At 39.7% G+C, this 18,980-nt stretch overlaps 1 protein-coding gene across 1 annotated transcript in view; it reads left to right on the top strand.

Annotated features, from left to right (window-relative positions):
* RYR2 (ryanodine receptor 2) overlaps nucleotides 1–18,980 on the top strand; it is a 578,200-nt gene that overhangs the window by 319,935 nt on the left and 239,285 nt on the right. The window contains exons 33-38 of the mRNA XM_068983081.1: nucleotides 1,397–1,557; nucleotides 3,588–3,747; nucleotides 4,270–4,356; nucleotides 7,747–7,973; nucleotides 10,067–10,871; nucleotides 14,053–14,253. Of these exons, the coding sequence (XP_068839182.1) occupies nucleotides 1,397–1,557; nucleotides 3,588–3,747; nucleotides 4,270–4,356; nucleotides 7,747–7,973; nucleotides 10,067–10,871; nucleotides 14,053–14,253 (1,641 nt within the window). The remainder of the gene's footprint in view (nucleotides 1–1,396; nucleotides 1,558–3,587; nucleotides 3,748–4,269; nucleotides 4,357–7,746; nucleotides 7,974–10,066; nucleotides 10,872–14,052; nucleotides 14,254–18,980) is intronic.

Below are 18,980 nucleotides of genomic sequence, written 5' to 3'. Positions count from 1 at the left end.
CAAGCTGCTTGAGGAAAAATAGCACCTAAGGGCACCCTCAGTCCTGGTTTTGCTATCCTCTTTCTTGGCAACATTTTAATTTGCCACCTAAGTTTTCCAAGCACCTTGTGTAGTTTCCTTCATCTCAGTGATGTATCTATAAGACCACTTATCATACTTTGTTAGACGTCAAGTTGTGCTGTCTGCCATTTAAAAATTTTAAAACACTCCTCATAAAACTCCAAATGGAAAAAAAATATGTAGCTGTGTCCCTTGTAAAGTTCCCCGTGTTTGAACTTGACTTTCACATATTAGATCTGAACTATTTCAAAGTGATTTTAAGGGGTGATTTTAAGCATCTTATGTTAGTGATAGCTAAGGCAAAGCATATTTAGGGTATAAAACAATATGAAACAAGTCTAAAACAGGTATGAAAACTCTAGAATAGATTAATGTTCTTGAATAAGCTTGAAGAATTCAAAGCTTACCTGCCTAATGGACTGATGATTTTATTATGTAAACATTATCTATAGATAGATATAGATATATCTATATATAAATACATAGATACACACACATACATACATATATGTATATACACATACATATATATCAGCATACATTCATACTTGAAAGTATTTTTAATAAAAAGGTCCAGATCATCTTTGCTCAAGATAGTCTTTTCTCTTTTTCCCATTATTTCTGAAATAATTTCGGATCTCTGTTTCAAGACTTTTCTTATTTTGCCACATCAGTCCTTTGTGCCTATATTGTTTTTTTTCTTTTTACTGCTTTTTCTTTTTACCAAGTTATTTTTCCTTTTACTGCTTTAAGTTTTGAGTTTTGTTGCTGTTGTTATAGCCTAATTGAATATACTATTATTTTATTTTTTGTTGAAGTATAGTTGATTTATAATGTTGTATTAATTTCAGATGTACAGCAAAGTGATCCACTTATACATATATATATATATTGTATTTTTCAGATTCCTTTCCATTATAGGTTATTGTAAGATAATATAATTTCCTGTGCTATACCGTAGAACCTTTTTTTTTTAATGCATTCTGTGTATAAAAGCTTCTGTCTCTTAACCTCAACCTCCCAGCCCATCCCTCTCCCGACCCCTCCCCCATGGTAAGCCCCAGTCTGTTCTCTGTGTCTGAGTTTCTGTTTTTGTTTCATGGGTAGGCTCATTTGTGTCATATTTTAGATTCCACATATAAGTGACATCATAAAGTATTTTTCTTTTTCTGATTTATTTCACTTAGTATGATAATCTTTAGTTGCATGGATGTGGCTGTAAATAGGTCAAATGATTTTAAATAAAGACATATCTTCTTAGGCAAGTTAAAGGCATTGAAAGTCAAAGTTTTGTTTCTTTTTGCTTTGCCAATACTTGGTGTTGCTATCTCGACAGTACTATTACTCAGTGAGAATCTTTCCTGGACAAGAACCTGCCAATGTCTGGGTGGGCTGGATCACATCCGATTTCCATCAGTATGATACAGGCTTTGACTTGGACAGAGTTCGTACAGTGACCGTGACTCTGGGAGATGAAAAAGGAAAGGTGCACGAAAGGTTGGTTTTTCCTCCATTTTTTGTTACATAAATGATATCTAATAAAAATGTTGATAAACCTAGGCATCGTTTTTGCTTGGAATTTTATACCTAAAATAATATTCTATTTATAGGAACAACATAACCAAACCGTTAATGTCAGTATCCTTTTTGTTATTCAAACAAGCCAGTAAGGAATCTGAGTATATTACAAGTGCAAAATCATGTAAAGTAAGAGCATTGCGTCTTTTGGGGGCACTAATCATATGTTCCTGCAGGCGGCATTGCACGTGACTAATGACTTGGGTTGCCGTTACTTAGCCTTCATTCCAGGAATTAAGAGACAGGTGAATGTGAGGCATTTAGCCTGTAGTCTGGTCTGTATCTTGGGAACTGGTTAGGTGTTGGGGAGAAAAACGTGAAGACAGTGTGGGCTAGCGGATTAGACCAGATGGACGCATTTGAACTCCAACTGAGGAACAGTGGATTCTTTCCTCAGCTTTGCCATTGACTTGCTGTGTGGCTTTGGGTAAGTCAGTTACACTTTCTGTGCCATCCTTTCTCATTTGTAAAACAAACGAAACTCAAACCAAACCGTCAAAAAAGTGAAGAAGGCTATCTTCCTTGCAGAATAAGACAAGAGAAGACCTGGCCGGTTGCGTCTGCCTTTTGTGCCCATGCATCCTCTCTGATCTGCTGTGATGGCTCTCATAGGAAGAGCCTCTCTTCCCCTAGAATATTACTTCTCTTTTCTACCTGTGTCATAATTTTTGGTGACCGGAAGCTCCCTCTCCTGCCTTCAGATGGTAACACTTGAACTGCAGTGAACTTAGCACTGGAGACAGTGGACTTAGCAAAAAATCCTCCAATGAAGAGTACTGTACATCAGTAGGGGGGCCCAAACTACCTTTTTCCAGGCATATTCTGATGGATATATATTGATTTTCATAGATGGGGACAATGAAAGGAGATAACTCAGAATAGGGATGTGATAACATCAGCACTCCCCCGACCTTTTTGGCACTTAAGGACCAGTTTCATGGAAGATAATTTTACCGCGGGCCAGGGGTAGGGCATGGTTTGGGAATGATTCAAACACATAATATTTACTTGTGCATTTTATTTCTATTATTATTGCATCAGATCCACCTCAGATCACCAGGCCTTAGATCCCAGCGGTTGGGGACCCTTGTTATCTGATTGATGATTTTGGTGTAGGAAATACAGGCTAAGGAAGGTTGTTGAAACTTATGTAAAAAGGGCATAGAAACACAGCCAACTTTTGGTTATTCAGAAGCTGACTTTATCTCAGCCTGTTTACTCTTTTCTTACTCCTTGTCTGTATTTGGCCTTTCTTCTAGCCTCATTCACACATGCACTGTGTAGTGGCAGAGAGAGAAAACAAAGTAAAACTCAAAGAATTTAAGTTTGCTACCATCTCTGATAAAGGTTTTGGTGAGCTTGAAACTCAGGTGGGGTTTATTGTTAACATCATGGATCTGGTGCACATCCCAGCTTAAGTCTATCTCTCATAACAGATCACCAGGAATTATCCAAGGGCTTAATTTTAGCCAAAGTTTACATCTGTTGAGTCATTGACGGCTCATGTAGAATTGGCCTAGGACTCTATAGTGTCTGGAAATGGATGCTTCTTATCTCAGAACAAGTGGTTTAAAATAAAAACTATGAGAAAGAAAATTACCAATTTGGATGATTATTGCATACTTAAACTTTTTTGAACCTCAGAAAAAGGTCCAGTTTGGTTTGAGTTTTTGGAGGGAAGGTGCAGGTCAGTTCTTAACCTTGGTTCTTACCAGTTGACCTGTCTTCATTAGGTGTGAAATTGAGAGACTGGAAGACCTGACTCAGAATGTCCACTGAAGTCGGTGGAATTGTGCTCAGAATCACAGAATCAGGCCCATTTTCACCTGTCCCATTTCAGCATGAGCTTGTTGCTTGCACAGCATAACTTAGGTTTAGTCTGCCAGACTTCCATGCTTTCCACACTGTTTTTGCTTGTACAAAGATAAATATGTCTTTTTGCAATTCAGCATCAAACGCAGCAATTGCTACATGGTGTGTGCGGGTGAGAGCCTGAGCCCGGGGCAAGGACGCAACAACAATGGCCTGGAGATTGGCTGCGTGGTGGATGCTGCCAGTGGGCTGCTCACCTTCACGGCCAACGGCAAGGAACTGAGCACCTATTATCAGGTGTGTGGTCAGGGAAGACCTTGTGCCTCCAGAGAAGAAACCTTTATCCTCGTTAGAGAGGAAAACACATTTTGCAATACCAAAAAGTAAATTAGAAGTTGTGGGGTCTTCATGGTGGTCCAGTGGTTGAGACTCCATGCTGCCAACACAGGGGTACAGGATTGATCTCTGGTTGGGAAATGAGGTTCCCACATGCCATGTGGTATGGCCAAAAAGATTTTTTTAAAAAGCAAATTAGAAATTAGAAAGACATGAGGACACAATTGACTTGATTCTATATTTTTACTTCTCTTTGAATAATAACCGTGCCACCAGTCCTTCAGAGTAAGCAGTATATTTCTCCAAAAATGTTCACACAGTCCTGAAATGAAATATTCCAAACAATTATTGAAAGAGAATATCCATATGAGAGGAAGGAGAAGTCTTTTTCTGTAAAAGTGTCCTCTAAGTGTTATGAAGAAAGTATATTTTCTTTGTGTTTCTTCCTTTATTAATATTATGAAATTTATTTGCTTATTTAAGGTGGAACCAAGCACAAAATTATTTCCTGCAGTTTTTGCACAAGCTACAAGTCCCAATGTTTTTCAGTTTGAGTTGGGAAGAATAAAGGTAAGAAAGACCCATTCCTGTTATTATATTTGGGTTATTTTCCATTAGGAAATAGCATTTACTTCTCCTTAAATTAATTCACCTCTTTATTAGTACTAATATTAATCATATAAATCACTCTCTAAGAAAAATGTTGCCATGTTTGAAAATTCTGGTCCTTAGGGCAACATCATTAATTAGAAAGGGTTTTCTTTGGTCATCATAAATAAATTATTCAATAAAACTAGGCTTACACAGAACAAATATGGCACATTATATACAAGTTAGTAATCATTGAACTCACAGGTGAGTTAGTGAATGGGATTGAAAGGCTGGAAATGTGCTACATACTGGTAAGTGCTAGAAGAGTGACAGGTATTGAGTACTCTGGAAATATAACTGAGAAAACAGCTAAGTAGGATGGTGTGGATCAGGTGCAGCTGAAAGAGGAGGTGACATTTAGGGTGATTTTTAACAGCTGAACAGCCGATCTTAAGGTATGTTTCCTTGGAAAAGACATTCTATACAGAGGTAAAAGAATAAAAAATTGAAGGCACGAAAAATGCTGCAGGTTAAGGAATTCAGTGTTACTGTATCAAAGGATGCTTCTGGGATGTGGCCAGAGATTAATATGGATGGGAGATAGACCAAGTTCAAGTTGAAACAGCTTTAACTGCCACACTAAGAAGTTGACATGTATTTCATAGACAGTGGCGATTCACTGGAAGTTTGAAAGAAGGGACCGAGTAAATCAAACCTGTTTTGGAAAAACATGTTGGTAGTAATATGGAAAACATCTGCTCTTATAAAAATGAGAGCAGGCAGTAATAATTAGATATCACAATTTGATTCTATCCATGTGGGAGAAGAATGATAAGATTCATGAAAGTCATAGAGAGAGAATGATACATGAGAAGATGTTTTAGGGGAGAAATTAATTGAGTTTGTCAATAAATTGGATTAATAGAGTTTGTTGATGAACTGGATTCAGCACTCAAGGAGAAATGAAGAAGTTTTTATTTTTTTTTTGTGGAGGGGGAGATGTTTCTTTTTTTAAAATTAAAGTATAGTTGATTTACAATGTTTTGTTTCAAGTGTATAACGTATCACAGTGATTCAGTTATACATGTACATATTCTTTTTGAGATTCTCTTTCTTTATAGGTTATCATAAAATATTGGGTACAGTTCCCTTGCTATGCAGTACATCATTATTAGTTATCTATTTTACATATAGTATTGGGTATATGTTAATCCCAAAAGGATTAATTTAAATAATTTTATTTGGGCCAGATAATGGATACTAATACGACAAGCAGAGGAGCATGTTGAAATTTGGAAAAAGGAATTTAGTTGAAATTTGCAGTTGTACACATTGAGATGCTGGGCACACCTCACAGTGAAATTAATAGACAACTTTACCATGCTGGCTTGGTTACCTTGGACATGTTCCTTAAACTGTGTGAACTCAGTTTCTGCTTTTGTAAAACGAGATTCCAGCTGCCATAGAAAAGTCAATATAATATGGACTAAAGGAATCTGTGACTTTGGTTAAGTAGGAGGGCTTTAGTGACCTTTCAAAAAATTTCAATAAAATGATGGAAGAAGCTATGTTATTTGGTTCAAGATTATTCAATTCATAGTATTCAAGTTCGAACATGAAGGAAAGGCAGCAAGTTTGGACAATTGAAAGAAAGTTAAAATTTGACAGAAAAATGGTAGTTTCTCAGAACCCAGACTCTAATATTGGTTTATTTGACATTTTCCGTTTTTCGCTATAGATATCACATACTGGATGGATATGTCCAAAACGAGACTGTTGACCATCACTACCTGCCTCCTCCTGACCTGCCTAAGTCCTCCTGTCAGTTAATAACTCAGACCCCAAACCTTAGAGTCATCTTTGGCTTCCCTCCTTTGCATTCTGCATCCCAGTTCTATCCCCCAGCAAATCCTCCACCTGCTGACCACCATGACCGCCAGTCACCACACTTTTTCCATCAGCATCATTTCCCATCTGGATTTCTTCAGTAGCCTCTAATTCATCATCACCCATCTGTTTATCATAGAACAACCTGAGTGACTGTCATTATTTTAAAATGAAAATCAGATCATGTCACTTCACTGCTCAAAAATTCAGAGGTCTCATGAAGGTTCACAAGCTCTAAACCACCTGACATCCTGTTGCCCTCCGACTTCATTTTCTCCTAATCTTTCCTCTTTCACTTCACTGCAGCCACACTGTCCTTTGACTCTTTCTCAGACTTGCCAGGCAGATTCCCCCCTTGGGTCCTTTGCATTCACAGATTCCTTTGCACAGAAGTTTCTTTCTCTACATATCTACATGGTTCTTCTTTGGATTTTTCTTTAAATGTCTTCTCAGTGACACCTATTCTGATAATTCTGTTTATTATTGCTGTCCTGCTTTATGATTCTCTCATCCTCATTCTTTTTTCCGCTCCATGACTTTTTTCCTAATAAACTATTTAATTGCTTATTTTGTTTGTTTTATAGCTCTAATAAAAAATAGAAGCTGTATGAGGGTAGGAAGTTTGTTTTGCTCACTGATACGTTCTCAGTGTCTGATACAAGTGCCTCGTTTCTCTTCTCCATTAGCAGAAGAGAACAGGAAAGTAGCTTGAGGATGAGGAAGTGTAAATAATGCAGTAGAGAAGGTTCTAGAGGAGAGGGAGAGACCAAAGGTAATGCAGAAAGATGAGACCATTGTTTTATTGGTCCGGAAGAGGAAGGCAGGGTGGTATCATGGTCAAAAATGAATCATTAAGCTTTGGCAAAGTAGAGACTTTTCCCTGAGACCAAAGTACAGGAATTGGGATGGCTGAAGGTATGTATTGGAGGTGGAGGAAGGTGGAGAAAGAAGCTGTGTTGGTTCATACCTGGTTAATTCTCTTTTCTTAGTTAGTAGCCATGTTTATCTGTTGAGCCGTCTCTGGTATTTTGTTGGTTACTCAAACCTGGCAAACCTGATGATGACTGAGGTGGTAAGTAGTTTAAGGATGAATGAGGCAGGTGGCAAAGGACAGACAAGGAGAGAGGAAGAAAGCCAAGTGAATGCGACCCATCTTTCAGGACCTTTGGATGAAAGCAGCTAAAGCCTTGCCAGGTGTCCTGAGAACCTGGCTTTGTAAAGATGTAGAGCAGATACATGGTTATACTTGCTGCTCTTGCATTCTCAGTGTATCCCTTAGTATGGGGGAGAAAAAATCCTCAAATTTTCTCTGCTGGTCCTTTCAGGAACAACTCAACCCAATTTGTTAGTTTTTGTATTGACTCTGCTCAACACACAGCGTATCTTTCATTATCTCTTTCCTGCACAGAACTCTAGTCATCACTTTTTTGACCCCAAGGAGTGTGTTATCCATTCATTCTTTTCTGCTTTCCCATTTCCTAGAATGTGATGCCTCTCTCAGCGGGATTATTCAAGAGTGAGCACAAAAATCCTGTACCACAGTGTCCCCCACGTCTCCATGTGCAGTTTCTCTCACATGTCCTGTGGAGCAGAATGCCCAACCAGTTCTTGAAGGTAGATGTCTCTCGAATAAGTGAACGCCAGGGCTGGCTGGTGCAGTGCGTGGAGCCTCTGCAGTTCATGTCACTTCATATCCCAGAGGAGAACAGGTCAGGCCCAAACATCCCTTACTGTCTAATGGGGACCTATCAAATTAGACCCTGGCCCAGGAGTCAGGGGTGCTGCTGGGGAAACAAAATGGGCTTTATAAAATGCTAATATCATGTGGCAAGGCAGACATTATTTTGCACATTCCAATTTTCAGTCTATATCTCAACTCTTTGCTTACTGAAAGAAAATGATTCTATTACAGCTAAAGGTTTAATAGTCTGTGATTTAATAGTCTGTGATTTCGTTCCTCATTCTTGTTTTGCTGATGAGAAAACAGCAAGTAAAAATTCAGACAGGTACAGCCACCATCTGAGTTAAGGCATCAGAGTAAGAGAGTATCACAGAATTGTAAGATAATAGAGAGGGAACCAGAGAAATCATTTCTAAGTGATTTCAGTAAGAACCTAGAGTGTAGATACTCTGTGTTGCTACAATGAATGGATTTATATATTTTAATCATCAGCTAGGCTGAGGGGTGAGGTAACAGTCTTCTTGGGAGACTGAAGAGCCTAGCTAAGATGTGGGAATCCTCTACTACACTTTGAGGGAAGACATACTTAATCATACTCAATCACTTCCAAGAGCGAGGTGCTAGTAGCTGGGCTCAGCAGATATTTGGTTTCCTGGAAGCCTAGGTGGTACACGGGTAGGTGATTACTCTATGAGTCAGAATGTGGGGTCTGGAATAAGTCAGCAGCATCACATCATAGTGGCTTTTGACAGAATGCCTAGGACCTGAAAAGGACACGTACAGTGGATAAGTATGGACAGGATGACAGGGCATCTGAAGATAGTGACAAAGCCTAATGATAAAGAATCACAGATAATTGCTCATTATCTATTGTGTGCTAGGCTGGGTGCTGGGTGAATACTAATAAGCAAAGTGTATAACAGCCCCTGTCCTGATGAGATTATAGTACAGTCTCACCAAGGGCACCTTTGGAGATGAATGAGTAGTTGCTTGATTATGAATGTATCAAATTTCTACCTTTAATGCTATAGTGTTGTCCATGAACAATCTATGTAATTTAAATAGTTTTGAAAACTTAGTACCTCTAAAGAAATTATGTGCTTTTAAAATAGACTCTCTTCTAAAAGGAATGACTTGACTTTAGGCATATTCTGGCCATATGTTAAAAGTGTAATTGTGCTGAAAGGTGATGATGCATGGCAGGAGCAAAATGATCTGATGTAAACTCAAGATTCCCAATAGAAACTTTCCTAAGTGAAAATGTATAGTGTTTATTTGATGAGCAGCACATACCTGGTGGAAATAGGGTGCCACTGGGATATGTTTCGGTCTGTGAGGGACGCATAAGTAGGCAATTATGTCAAAAGAATTATCTCTCTGTTTCACCTACTGACTGGTGAAATTGACTGACTTGTGACTATTATTAGGCTCATAGCTGATTCTAAAGTCAGAGACAAGTCAGCCTAAGGCAGTTTTCTGGCTTCTTGAAGCTGGTTAGCCAAACTGGAAAAGGAGATTCCGCATATTCCAAAGAGTGTTTAAATTCTGAGAGGAGGGGAGTCCCCAGGCTCAACTTGAGACCCAGATATCTATTAATAAAAGTGATGCCCAGAATCTTGGGGTGATGGGGCATGAAGAAAGCTCCAAGCACTATTTTCAACATAAAATTATATCTGGAAGAAAAATTTTTTAATATCTAGAATTGATTTAAAAAAAAAACTGTGCTGTCATCAAACATACCATAAAAAACTAATTTTAAAAAAATCACTGTAGGGACTTCTTCGGTGATCCAGTGAAGCGAAGGGGCCACTTCATGGGGGAGGGGGGCCAGTGAAGGGGTCACAGGTTATCTATCCATCCCTGGTCCCAGAGCTAAGATCCTGCATGCCAGATGGTGCAGCCTAAAAAAATAAATAAAAATGAAACAACAACAACCAAAAAGAAAAAAAAGCCATAAAAAGGAAGGGGATGCAGAAAATACAAGTAGATGTTTAAATAAACACTTACACATGCTTATTTAAGTGTCTGTTTCTGTAACTTGTAAAACCTAGGAGATAGGCAGTCTTCTCCTCTGACGGAGAACCGTTTTCAATGTCCATGCTTGACTTCTCCCGTCTCCAGATCCGTGGACATACTGGAACTGACAGAGCAGGAGGAACTGCTGAAATTCCACTACCACACTCTCCGGCTCTACTCGGCTGTCTGCGCGCTCGGGAACCACCGGGTGGCCCACGCCTTGTGCAGCCACGTGGACGAGCCGCAGCTGCTCTACGCCATCGAGAACAAGTACATGCCCGGCTTGCTGCGCGCCGGCTACTACGACCTGCTGATTGACATCCACCTCAGCTCCTACGCCACCGCCAGGCTCATGATGAACAACGAGTTCATCGTCCCCATGACCGAGGAGACGAAGAGCATCACCCTCTTCCCAGATGAGAAGAAAAAGCACGGGCTCCCGGGCATCGGCCTCAGCACCTCCCTCAGGCCGCGGATGCAGTTTTCCTCCCCGAGTTTTGTCAGCATTAACAGCGAGGGTTACCAGTATAGCCCGGAGTTCCCACTGGACATCCTGAAGGCCAAGACCATACAGATGCTGACAGAAGCCGTGAAAGAGGGCAGCCTTCACGCCCGAGACCCCGTTGGGGGCACCACTGAGTTCCTCTTCGTGCCTCTCATCAAGCTGTTCTATACCCTGCTCATCATGGGTGTCTTCCACAACGAGGACTTGAAACACGTCTTGCAGTTGATTGAGCCTAGTGTGTTCAAGGAAGCCGCCAGCCCCGAGGAGGAGAGCGAGGTGGCGGAGAAGGAACCCTTTGTAGAAGACTCCAAGCTGGAAGGAGCCGCTGAAGAAGAAAACAAAGGGGGTAAGAGGCCCAAGGAGGGCCTGCTCCAAATGAAACTGCCAGAGCCAGTAAAATTGCAGGTAAACTGAGAAAAAAGATGGCAGTGAATTCACAACCTGTTAACAATGACCTTGGTCTCTTTCTCTGTGTATTTGTGTTTCTGGGTAATTTTATATTTCTTCATAAACTTAACCAGCTTCTTATTGTACTTGGGAACATGCCCATCTAATTTTCTGGCATTTGGAATGAAATCCATTAATTTTCTAATCAGGTCAATTGACCATAGTTAGTAAAAGATACATTTCAAATTTTTATCAGGGCAAAATGTTCTTGGTCAAGTACGGGTCTGCCTGTCATACACATATGTGATGTGGCATGTCACTGTTTCTCTGAATGTGTATATGTATATTGGTGTGTGTGTGTGTGCATGTGTGTGTCTGTCTGCAAGGAGCACAGGAGATGGGTTTTTGTCCTGCCAGTGTTACAGAGCCCCAGCTCATCTTCTTCCTATATGACATTCCAATAAATTGGGAGCTGAGGTGTTGGAATGAGGAATAGTAACTGTATTCAGAAAGTTCACAGGCTGAGAAGATGGTGCAGTTGTGTTCCAAAGAACCATCTTGCCCAGGCTGGGATGTTAAGTTTCTTTTTTAGAACGAATAGGGAGAGATGTGGAGGTTAAGTAAAAAAGGTGTTAAGTTATAGCAAGTATTTCCTGTTTCTGGCCACATTTGGGAGACATGTGGGTGTGTTAGTCACTCAGTGATGTCCAACTCTTTGTGACCCCATGGACTGTGGCCCGACAAGCTCCTAGGTCCATGGGATTTTCCAGACAAGAAAACTGGAGTGGGTTGCCTTTCCCTTCTCCAGGGGATCTTCCTGACCCAGGGGTAGAACCTGCATCTCCTGCATTGCAGACAGATTCTTTACTGTCTGAGCCACCAAGGGAAGCCCCGTATTTGTCAGGGGATATGTTAATTTCTTCTTTCCTGCAGCCCTTCACAGATGGGCCTGGTCGGGATGTTTCCTGTGAGCATAAACAAAGATATTTTAGCTTAATGTTCAGGCATGGGAGGCAAGGACCCTGAAGATGGGCTATTATGTACACTGTAAGCCTGGTATCCCTAACCCGCTGTGAGAAACTCGATCACACAGCTGGAGGTGAGAGGCCAGCAAGCAAGCATGGCTTCATCTGTATTTGCAGCTGCTCTGAATCACTCACTTGCATTACTGCCTGAGCTTTGCCTCTTGCCAGATCAGTGGCGACATTAGATTCTCATATGAGTGCTTGAATCATCCCCAAACCACCATCCCTACCCCTATCCATGGGAAAATTGTCTTCCACAAAACTGGTCCCTGGTGCCAAAAGGGTTGGCACCTTTTACAGTTAACTTGTAGCAAGAACAATGGAGTGTAAAGGTTAAAGAAATAGATCCAATATGGAGTCAGATTTGTCTTTCTCTATTGCACTTCTCCTTGTTCATTAGCAATTTCCTTGTGTTTCTCCTTGTTTCTGCAGCTTCACTGGCATTCTGTGTCAGTGTTACACTGACATTCTGTTGGAATGCCTGAAACACAAGGCTTTCGTACCCCTTTCTGCCCAACCTCCACCCTTCCAACCTTAGGATACTTGTTCACCAGTAGGTGTGTCTATTCTCAAGTGGCAAGATTTGACTTCCTATCTATGTTTCTAAGGAAACAAAGACCGTACCTGCCTTTCTGCTCATCCAGGCGTCCGAAAGACTTGTTCCTAATGCTGCTTTGGTTCAGTTCAGATGCTTCCATTAATATCAGTTTGATGCTTAGATCCTTGACTCCCTTTTCTGCTCTTGCTTCTTCAGTCAGCATTGATTGACATCTTCCTCTGATCCAGGCACTAGGTGCTGGCTCAAGGAAGAACACTGTCCCTGGGGAAAATACATACTTATTTATGTATTTCTGTTAGAATATCTTATAATTAATCACATTAAATGCTTGGAAGGGAAAGAATGGATTTCTAGAAGAATGAAAATACTGGAATACTGTGAGAAAGGTGAGAGGAGGCCTTTCTGAGGCCTTTTAACCTGAGGTCAGGTTGATGAGCAGAAGTTCAACACTTGTGAAGAAGGAGGGGAAGAGTGCTTTAGAAGCTTGTCATACAGGCTCTGAGGTGAGAAGAGACCAGTGTGGCTGCAGCTTGATGAGCTGAGGAGGGAGGGTAAGAAAGGCAGAGGGCAGTTGATACAGAGTCTAGCTCTTTGCTAAAGCCAGCCATATGATAAATTTTGAATTTTATTCTAAGTTCAGTTAAAACCGTTGAAGAATTTTAGCAGAATAAGTCTATTCTAAAAAATCTCAACATAGCTGCTGTGAGGAAGATTGATAAGGGAGTAACAGAGGGTGGTCCAGAGCCTACCTAGTCGGGAGACTGACATGCAGGGTCAAGGCTGAAAAGACAGTGTTTCCACTGGAGTAGGACAAAGCAGGTGGAGAGAGGGGCTTAGGCCCTGGGGCTAGCTTAGAGGTAGCATTGACAGAAACGGCTATATTTAGGATGGTGGAATATGAGGATTTAAAGTCCTCTAACACTGCTGTGCATTTATATCACAGTTGGTATAAAGTATATTTAAATATTTCCCAAAAGTTGGGCTGAACATTCTCTGGAAGGCATGTTTCTATGATGCACTGTATCAGTTAAAAATCCTTTTGGCTTCTGGTAAGAAAATACCCAACTGACTATTTAATGAATAAGCAATGAACCACTTAGTTAACGTACATTCAGAGTCTGGAGGTAGACAGTTGTAGAACAAATGTAGTAGTTTAATGGTGTCATCAGGAACCTAGACCGTAATATCTTTCTGTGATCCGCAGTTTATGGTTTTTATCCTAAAGTGTGTTACCTCCTTCTTCCATCAGTGATAGTGCCATTAGCCAGTTTTTGAAAATAGGATATTCTAGTCTTTTGTTAATGGTGAAAATGCTTTCCCAGAAGACCCCTGGCAAACTTTTCCTCAGCTACCTCATTTGCTATAGCCCCTCTAGCTGCAGTAGGAGGATGGCCAGTAAGTGTTCATCGAAGGAACATCAAAGGGTATTTGCCATTTGAGCTTAGACAAATTGTATTTCATCCCCTGGACTGAGCACACTGCTGTCTACATAAAATCAGGATTCTGTTAATAAAGGAGAAGAGTTGACAACTAAGTGTGTCTGTCACAAATTTTGATTTGATATATATTAACTATTGAAAAATTCAGAAATTAAACTTTTTAATCATCTCTTTAGATGTGCCTGCTACTTCAATACCTCTGTGACTGCCAGGTCCGGCACCGGATAGAAGCCATTGTGGCCTTTTCAGATGACTTTGTAGCCAAGCTCCAGGACAATCAACGATTCCGATATAATGAAGTTATGCAAGCCTTAAACATGTCAGCTGCACTCACAGCCAGGAAAACAAAGGAATTCAGATCCCCGCCTCAAGAGCAGGTATAAGAATGAACGGAAAAGTCTTCTTTCCTCACTTTGGGTTTTAGTTCATTCGTATTTGACACGTTGCAGAATTTTACCAGAAGTTGCAAGTGTATGTTTTTTTCTCCTGTTTTTCTTTACACTGGCTAAGTTCATTGTGTCAGTATTCATAGGTCTCACCAATAAAATCTACTTGGTTAGTTTAAACAAGTGAGAGACTTATTAAAAGGTATTAAGCATATTATGGACCCTTGCAGTAAGCCAGTGTGCCAGATTCTGAAGCTCTTCAAGTAGGAAAAGTATCCAAGCACAGGGGGGTCTTTGTTGGCTGGCACAGCACCACCCCAGCTAATAGGAACCCTTGACAGGTTGTAAGACTTAATACTCTTCATTTTGTGTCTCCTAGAAGAACCCCATGTCCCTGCCACCAGTCTTGCAGGAATATTGATCACCTCTTTGTGGGTCTTCCTCTGATTGCTCACCTCCAAACCCAGGTCTCCCTAGGGTGCAGCCAAGTCAGAAGCCTATGCCTAAATCCAAGAAGGAGCGATTCTAGGGCTGTGAACTTTCTGGCATCTGCCTCAGGATGGGTCTCTGACTGTGACAAATTACCAAAATGTATTGTGTTGGTCAAAATGTTTATTTGGGTTTTTCCATAGGATGATACAGAAAAACCCAAAAGAACTTTTTGGCTCAGCCAGTAGCTATGATGGTCAAAAGGTATAACTTATACAGATCTCATCTTCAATATCTTACCTTGCTCTTTCCCTCTGTATCCAAGATAGCTCTGAATGGAGGTACTTAGGGAGTAATTGTAGAATTTATCTTTTTTCATCAGAATGTAAAATCTTTGAGGGAAGGGACATGGAATTGTGTTTATTGCTGTAAATAACATTTATTGAGCAGAGAACAAATCCAGCTTCTCCCAGAGTAACTCCATTTGTGAAAATACTATTGGGAAACTTCTGCTTTTGGAAAGATGGAATACCTCTGCCTATTCTTCCTTCTAAGTACAACTATACCCCTGGACATTACACAAAAGGAAACATAAGAAGACTATGAAAGACAGAGGAAAGACTGGCTCTGGAACTTGGGAGCTGAGGAATGACATGGTGGTGAGTGCCCTGGGTTATTATTATTATTATTTTTTTGCCTCATCTATGACAAACTTGGAGCTAAAGAAGCCAACAACTCAGAAACACCAAGAAAAGCCTCAACAAATACCTTCTCTATCTAGCCAAAGAACCAGAAAAACTGTTTTTCTGGCAAGAAGGAAGACTTTTAGGTAATGGCCATGCTACTCCAGCCGAAAACCACAGTAAACCTTGTGCCACAGCCCCCACCCAAACCAGCAGACACTGAGTGGAGAGCTTGGACTTCTGCTTTCACCAGGTTGTACACAGGTGCTCCAGCTGGGGCCCTGAGGAGCTGAGACTTTATCCTGGTTGAGTGATAATGAGGCATATCCCTTCCAAAGGGTCAATAAGGCCACAGAGGGAGGCGTATCAAGGTGCTCTTACCCTTTCCAGCCAGGGTTGTGTGAGTCCAGGTCCACTGTTCCCAGCCTCACCCAGCAGAAATGAGGTCTGCTCTCTCCTTCAGGGAGGTCAAGTGGTGAAATGGACTTGTACGCCACCTAGCAGTGATGATATCAGAAGTCAGAAGTTTACATAAGAAACAAAGTCTCCTGGTTTAGTTGCTAAGTCGTGTCCGACTCTTGTGATCCCATGGACTGTAGCCTGCTAGGCTCCTCTGTCCATGGGATTCTCCAGGCAAAAATACTGGAGTGGGTTGCCATTTCCCTCTCCAGAGTCTCATAGTGTACTACCAAAAATGTTCAGATTTCAGTTAAAAACCACTCATCACACCAAGATCCAGCAAACACTTGAAAGAAAAATGGCAATCAATAGAGACCAGCTCTATGATGACAAAAATAAAAAAGTTTCAGCAAAAACAATAGAAGCTACAAAGAAGAACCAAATGGAAATTCTGCAACTGAAAAATATGATGTCCGAATTAAAAATCATCAATAGATGGATTAAAAGGCACAATGGAGGGGAAAAAGAAAAAAAAATTATTGAACTGAAGAGAGAATAGATGTTATTTAGCCCCCAAAATAGAAAATAACAGTGAAAAAATAGAGCTTGGGGTACCAGTGCCAATATAGCAAAAGGTCTAACATTTATGGCATTAGATTTCCAGAGGGATAGGAGAGAGTGAAATGAAAACATTCTTGAAAAAATAATGGTTGAAAAGATTTCAAATTTGGCAAAAGGTAGAGATTCAAGAAACTGAGTAAACTCCAAATGGGATACACCCCAAATCTAAGTCAAAGCATATTGTAGTCAAGCTTCTGAACATGAAAGAGAAAAATCTTGATAATACCAAGAAACAAATGAAACTTGGAAGGGAAAAACAAGTCAAGTGACAATGAGTGTCTCATCAGAAAATACGGAGGACAGAAGGAAGTGGCACAGCATTTTTCATGTGCTGAGAGAAAAGACCTGTTAACCATAATTCTATATGCAATGAAAATATCCTTCAGAATTGAGGGGAAATCAAGATTTTCTCAAATGAAGGAAAACTACCAGAATTGGATTATCCTGGAAGAATACCTAAAGGAGGTCCTTTAAACAGAAAGGAAATGATGAAAGAAGAAAATTTGAAAAATCAGGAAAGAAGAAAAAACAACAGACAGTGAAGGAAAGTTACAAGGCTCAAAATAGCCTGGAGTTAAAACTCCCCTCCGGGTCCTCTCCACCATTATGCAAAACAAAAACTCTCAAAAACTCTCTCACCAGAAGGGAAAAATGGACATTGGGGTTGATTAAGCCTACCTCTCAAGCCGGTCCCAGCTTCTGGCTGATCTCCAGAATTCCTTGCCCCAGCCGGTTAAGAGATAACTACTGTGAACAACCTTGGAGAAGAATGGGCCCCCTTAAGACAGTAGATTTCCACATATATGCCTATGTATACTTACCCTTTTCTTGGGTTAGTGCAGCAGCTCACCAATCTGACTGCTGCCCCTTCTCGCTTCATTAAAGGTGATCTGTTCCTGTAAAGTGCTGGTCTTGTTCTTTTTCTGAACCTTGCCTTCTCTAACTCCCTTACCCTACAGAAAGTGTTAAAATAAGGGTAAATACAATTTTTTTCTCCTCTTGAGCCTTCTAAACTATGCTTGATGGGCAAAGCAAAAATGGTAACTCTGATATATTCTAAATGTATGCTTACTAAATATTTAAGGCAATTGTATTTTCAGTGGTGGTGAATAAGGGACATAAAGGAAGATAAAGTCTCTGTATTTCATTTAAACTGATAGAGTGTTAATACCAGTAGACTGAGATAAATTATGTATATATTAATATAATATCCTGTGTAACCACCAAAATAGCTATGCAAAGGGATACACTAAAAAATACGATGGATAGTTCCAAATAGGATCTTAAAAATAGTTCAGGGAACCCAAAGCACTTTGGAAAAATAAATGAAAGAAAACAAACAGAAAACAAGTAAAATGAAAGACATATCAATAAATTCATGAGTATAAATGATTTAAATACACAAAGTAAGAGAGATTGACAGTGAATTTTAAAAGCTTGGCTTAACTATATGCTGTCTTTGAGAAATTCACTTAAAATGTAATGATATGTTGAAAGTAAAAAGGATGAAAAATATATGTTATAAAAAATTAAAAGAAAGTGAGATGACTATATCAGAGCAAAGAAATTCATCACAGATAGAAACATTATATAAGAATATGAGATCAATCCACCAAGAAGACAAATGTGTATGCACTAGACAGCAGAGCTGCGAAATACGTGAAGTCAACATAGAATTGAAAGGAGAAATAGACAAAGGTTGGAGGCTTTAACGCCCCTTTCTAAATATTTGAAGGACAAGATAGAAAATCAGCAAGAATGCTAGTGTTATCACTATAGAAATTTATATTTATATATTTATGGGACATTCCACCCAATAATAGAATACAGTTTTATTTTCAAATGTCTGAAACATTTGCAAAGATAGATTATAGCCTGAGCCATGAAGCAACCTCAACAAATGGAGAAGAATTGATTTTTTTTTCATACAGAACGGTTTTTGACCATAAATCAAATTAGAATTAGTAACAGAAATATAACAGGCAAATCTCTGAACACTTGGAAACTAAACAACACACTTAGTTCAAGGAACAAGTCTCAAGAAAAAAATAAAAAATACATTGAACTGAAAGAAAGTGATAATATGACATATCAAATTTTGTGGAAACAGCCGAAACTGTGTGAGAGGGAAATTTATTGCATTAAATACTTACATATAAAAGAGCAAAAGACTCAAAGTAATAATCTAAACTGCCATCACAAGAATTTAGAAAAAGAACAACATAAGCCCCAAATAAGCGAAAAGAAGGCAGTAATATAGAACAGAGGAGAAATGAATGAAACTGCAAAGAGGACAATTTAAAAAATCAATGAATCCAAAAGCTAGTTATTTTTAAAAATTAGTGAAACCAATAAAATTGTAAAGGAATTAGCAAGTAACAAAGACACAAATTACCAAATCAGAAATGAAGTGAGATATCGCTACAGACTACAGATGGCAAAAGGATAATATGGGAATACATGTATGTATTATATATGTATGTAGTATGTATACATACTGTATGATTCTGTTTGTATAATGTTCTTGAAATGCCAATAATATAGAAATGGAGAACAGATTAGTGGTTGATAGGAATTAGGGATGAA

Source organism: Capricornis sumatraensis, chromosome 10, assembly GCF_032405125.1.
Source record: "Capricornis sumatraensis isolate serow.1 chromosome 10, serow.2, whole genome shotgun sequence".
Classification (NCBI taxonomy): domain Eukaryota; kingdom Metazoa; phylum Chordata; class Mammalia; order Artiodactyla; family Bovidae; genus Capricornis; species Capricornis sumatraensis.
This window is presented reverse-complemented; position numbering and strand designations above follow the sequence as displayed.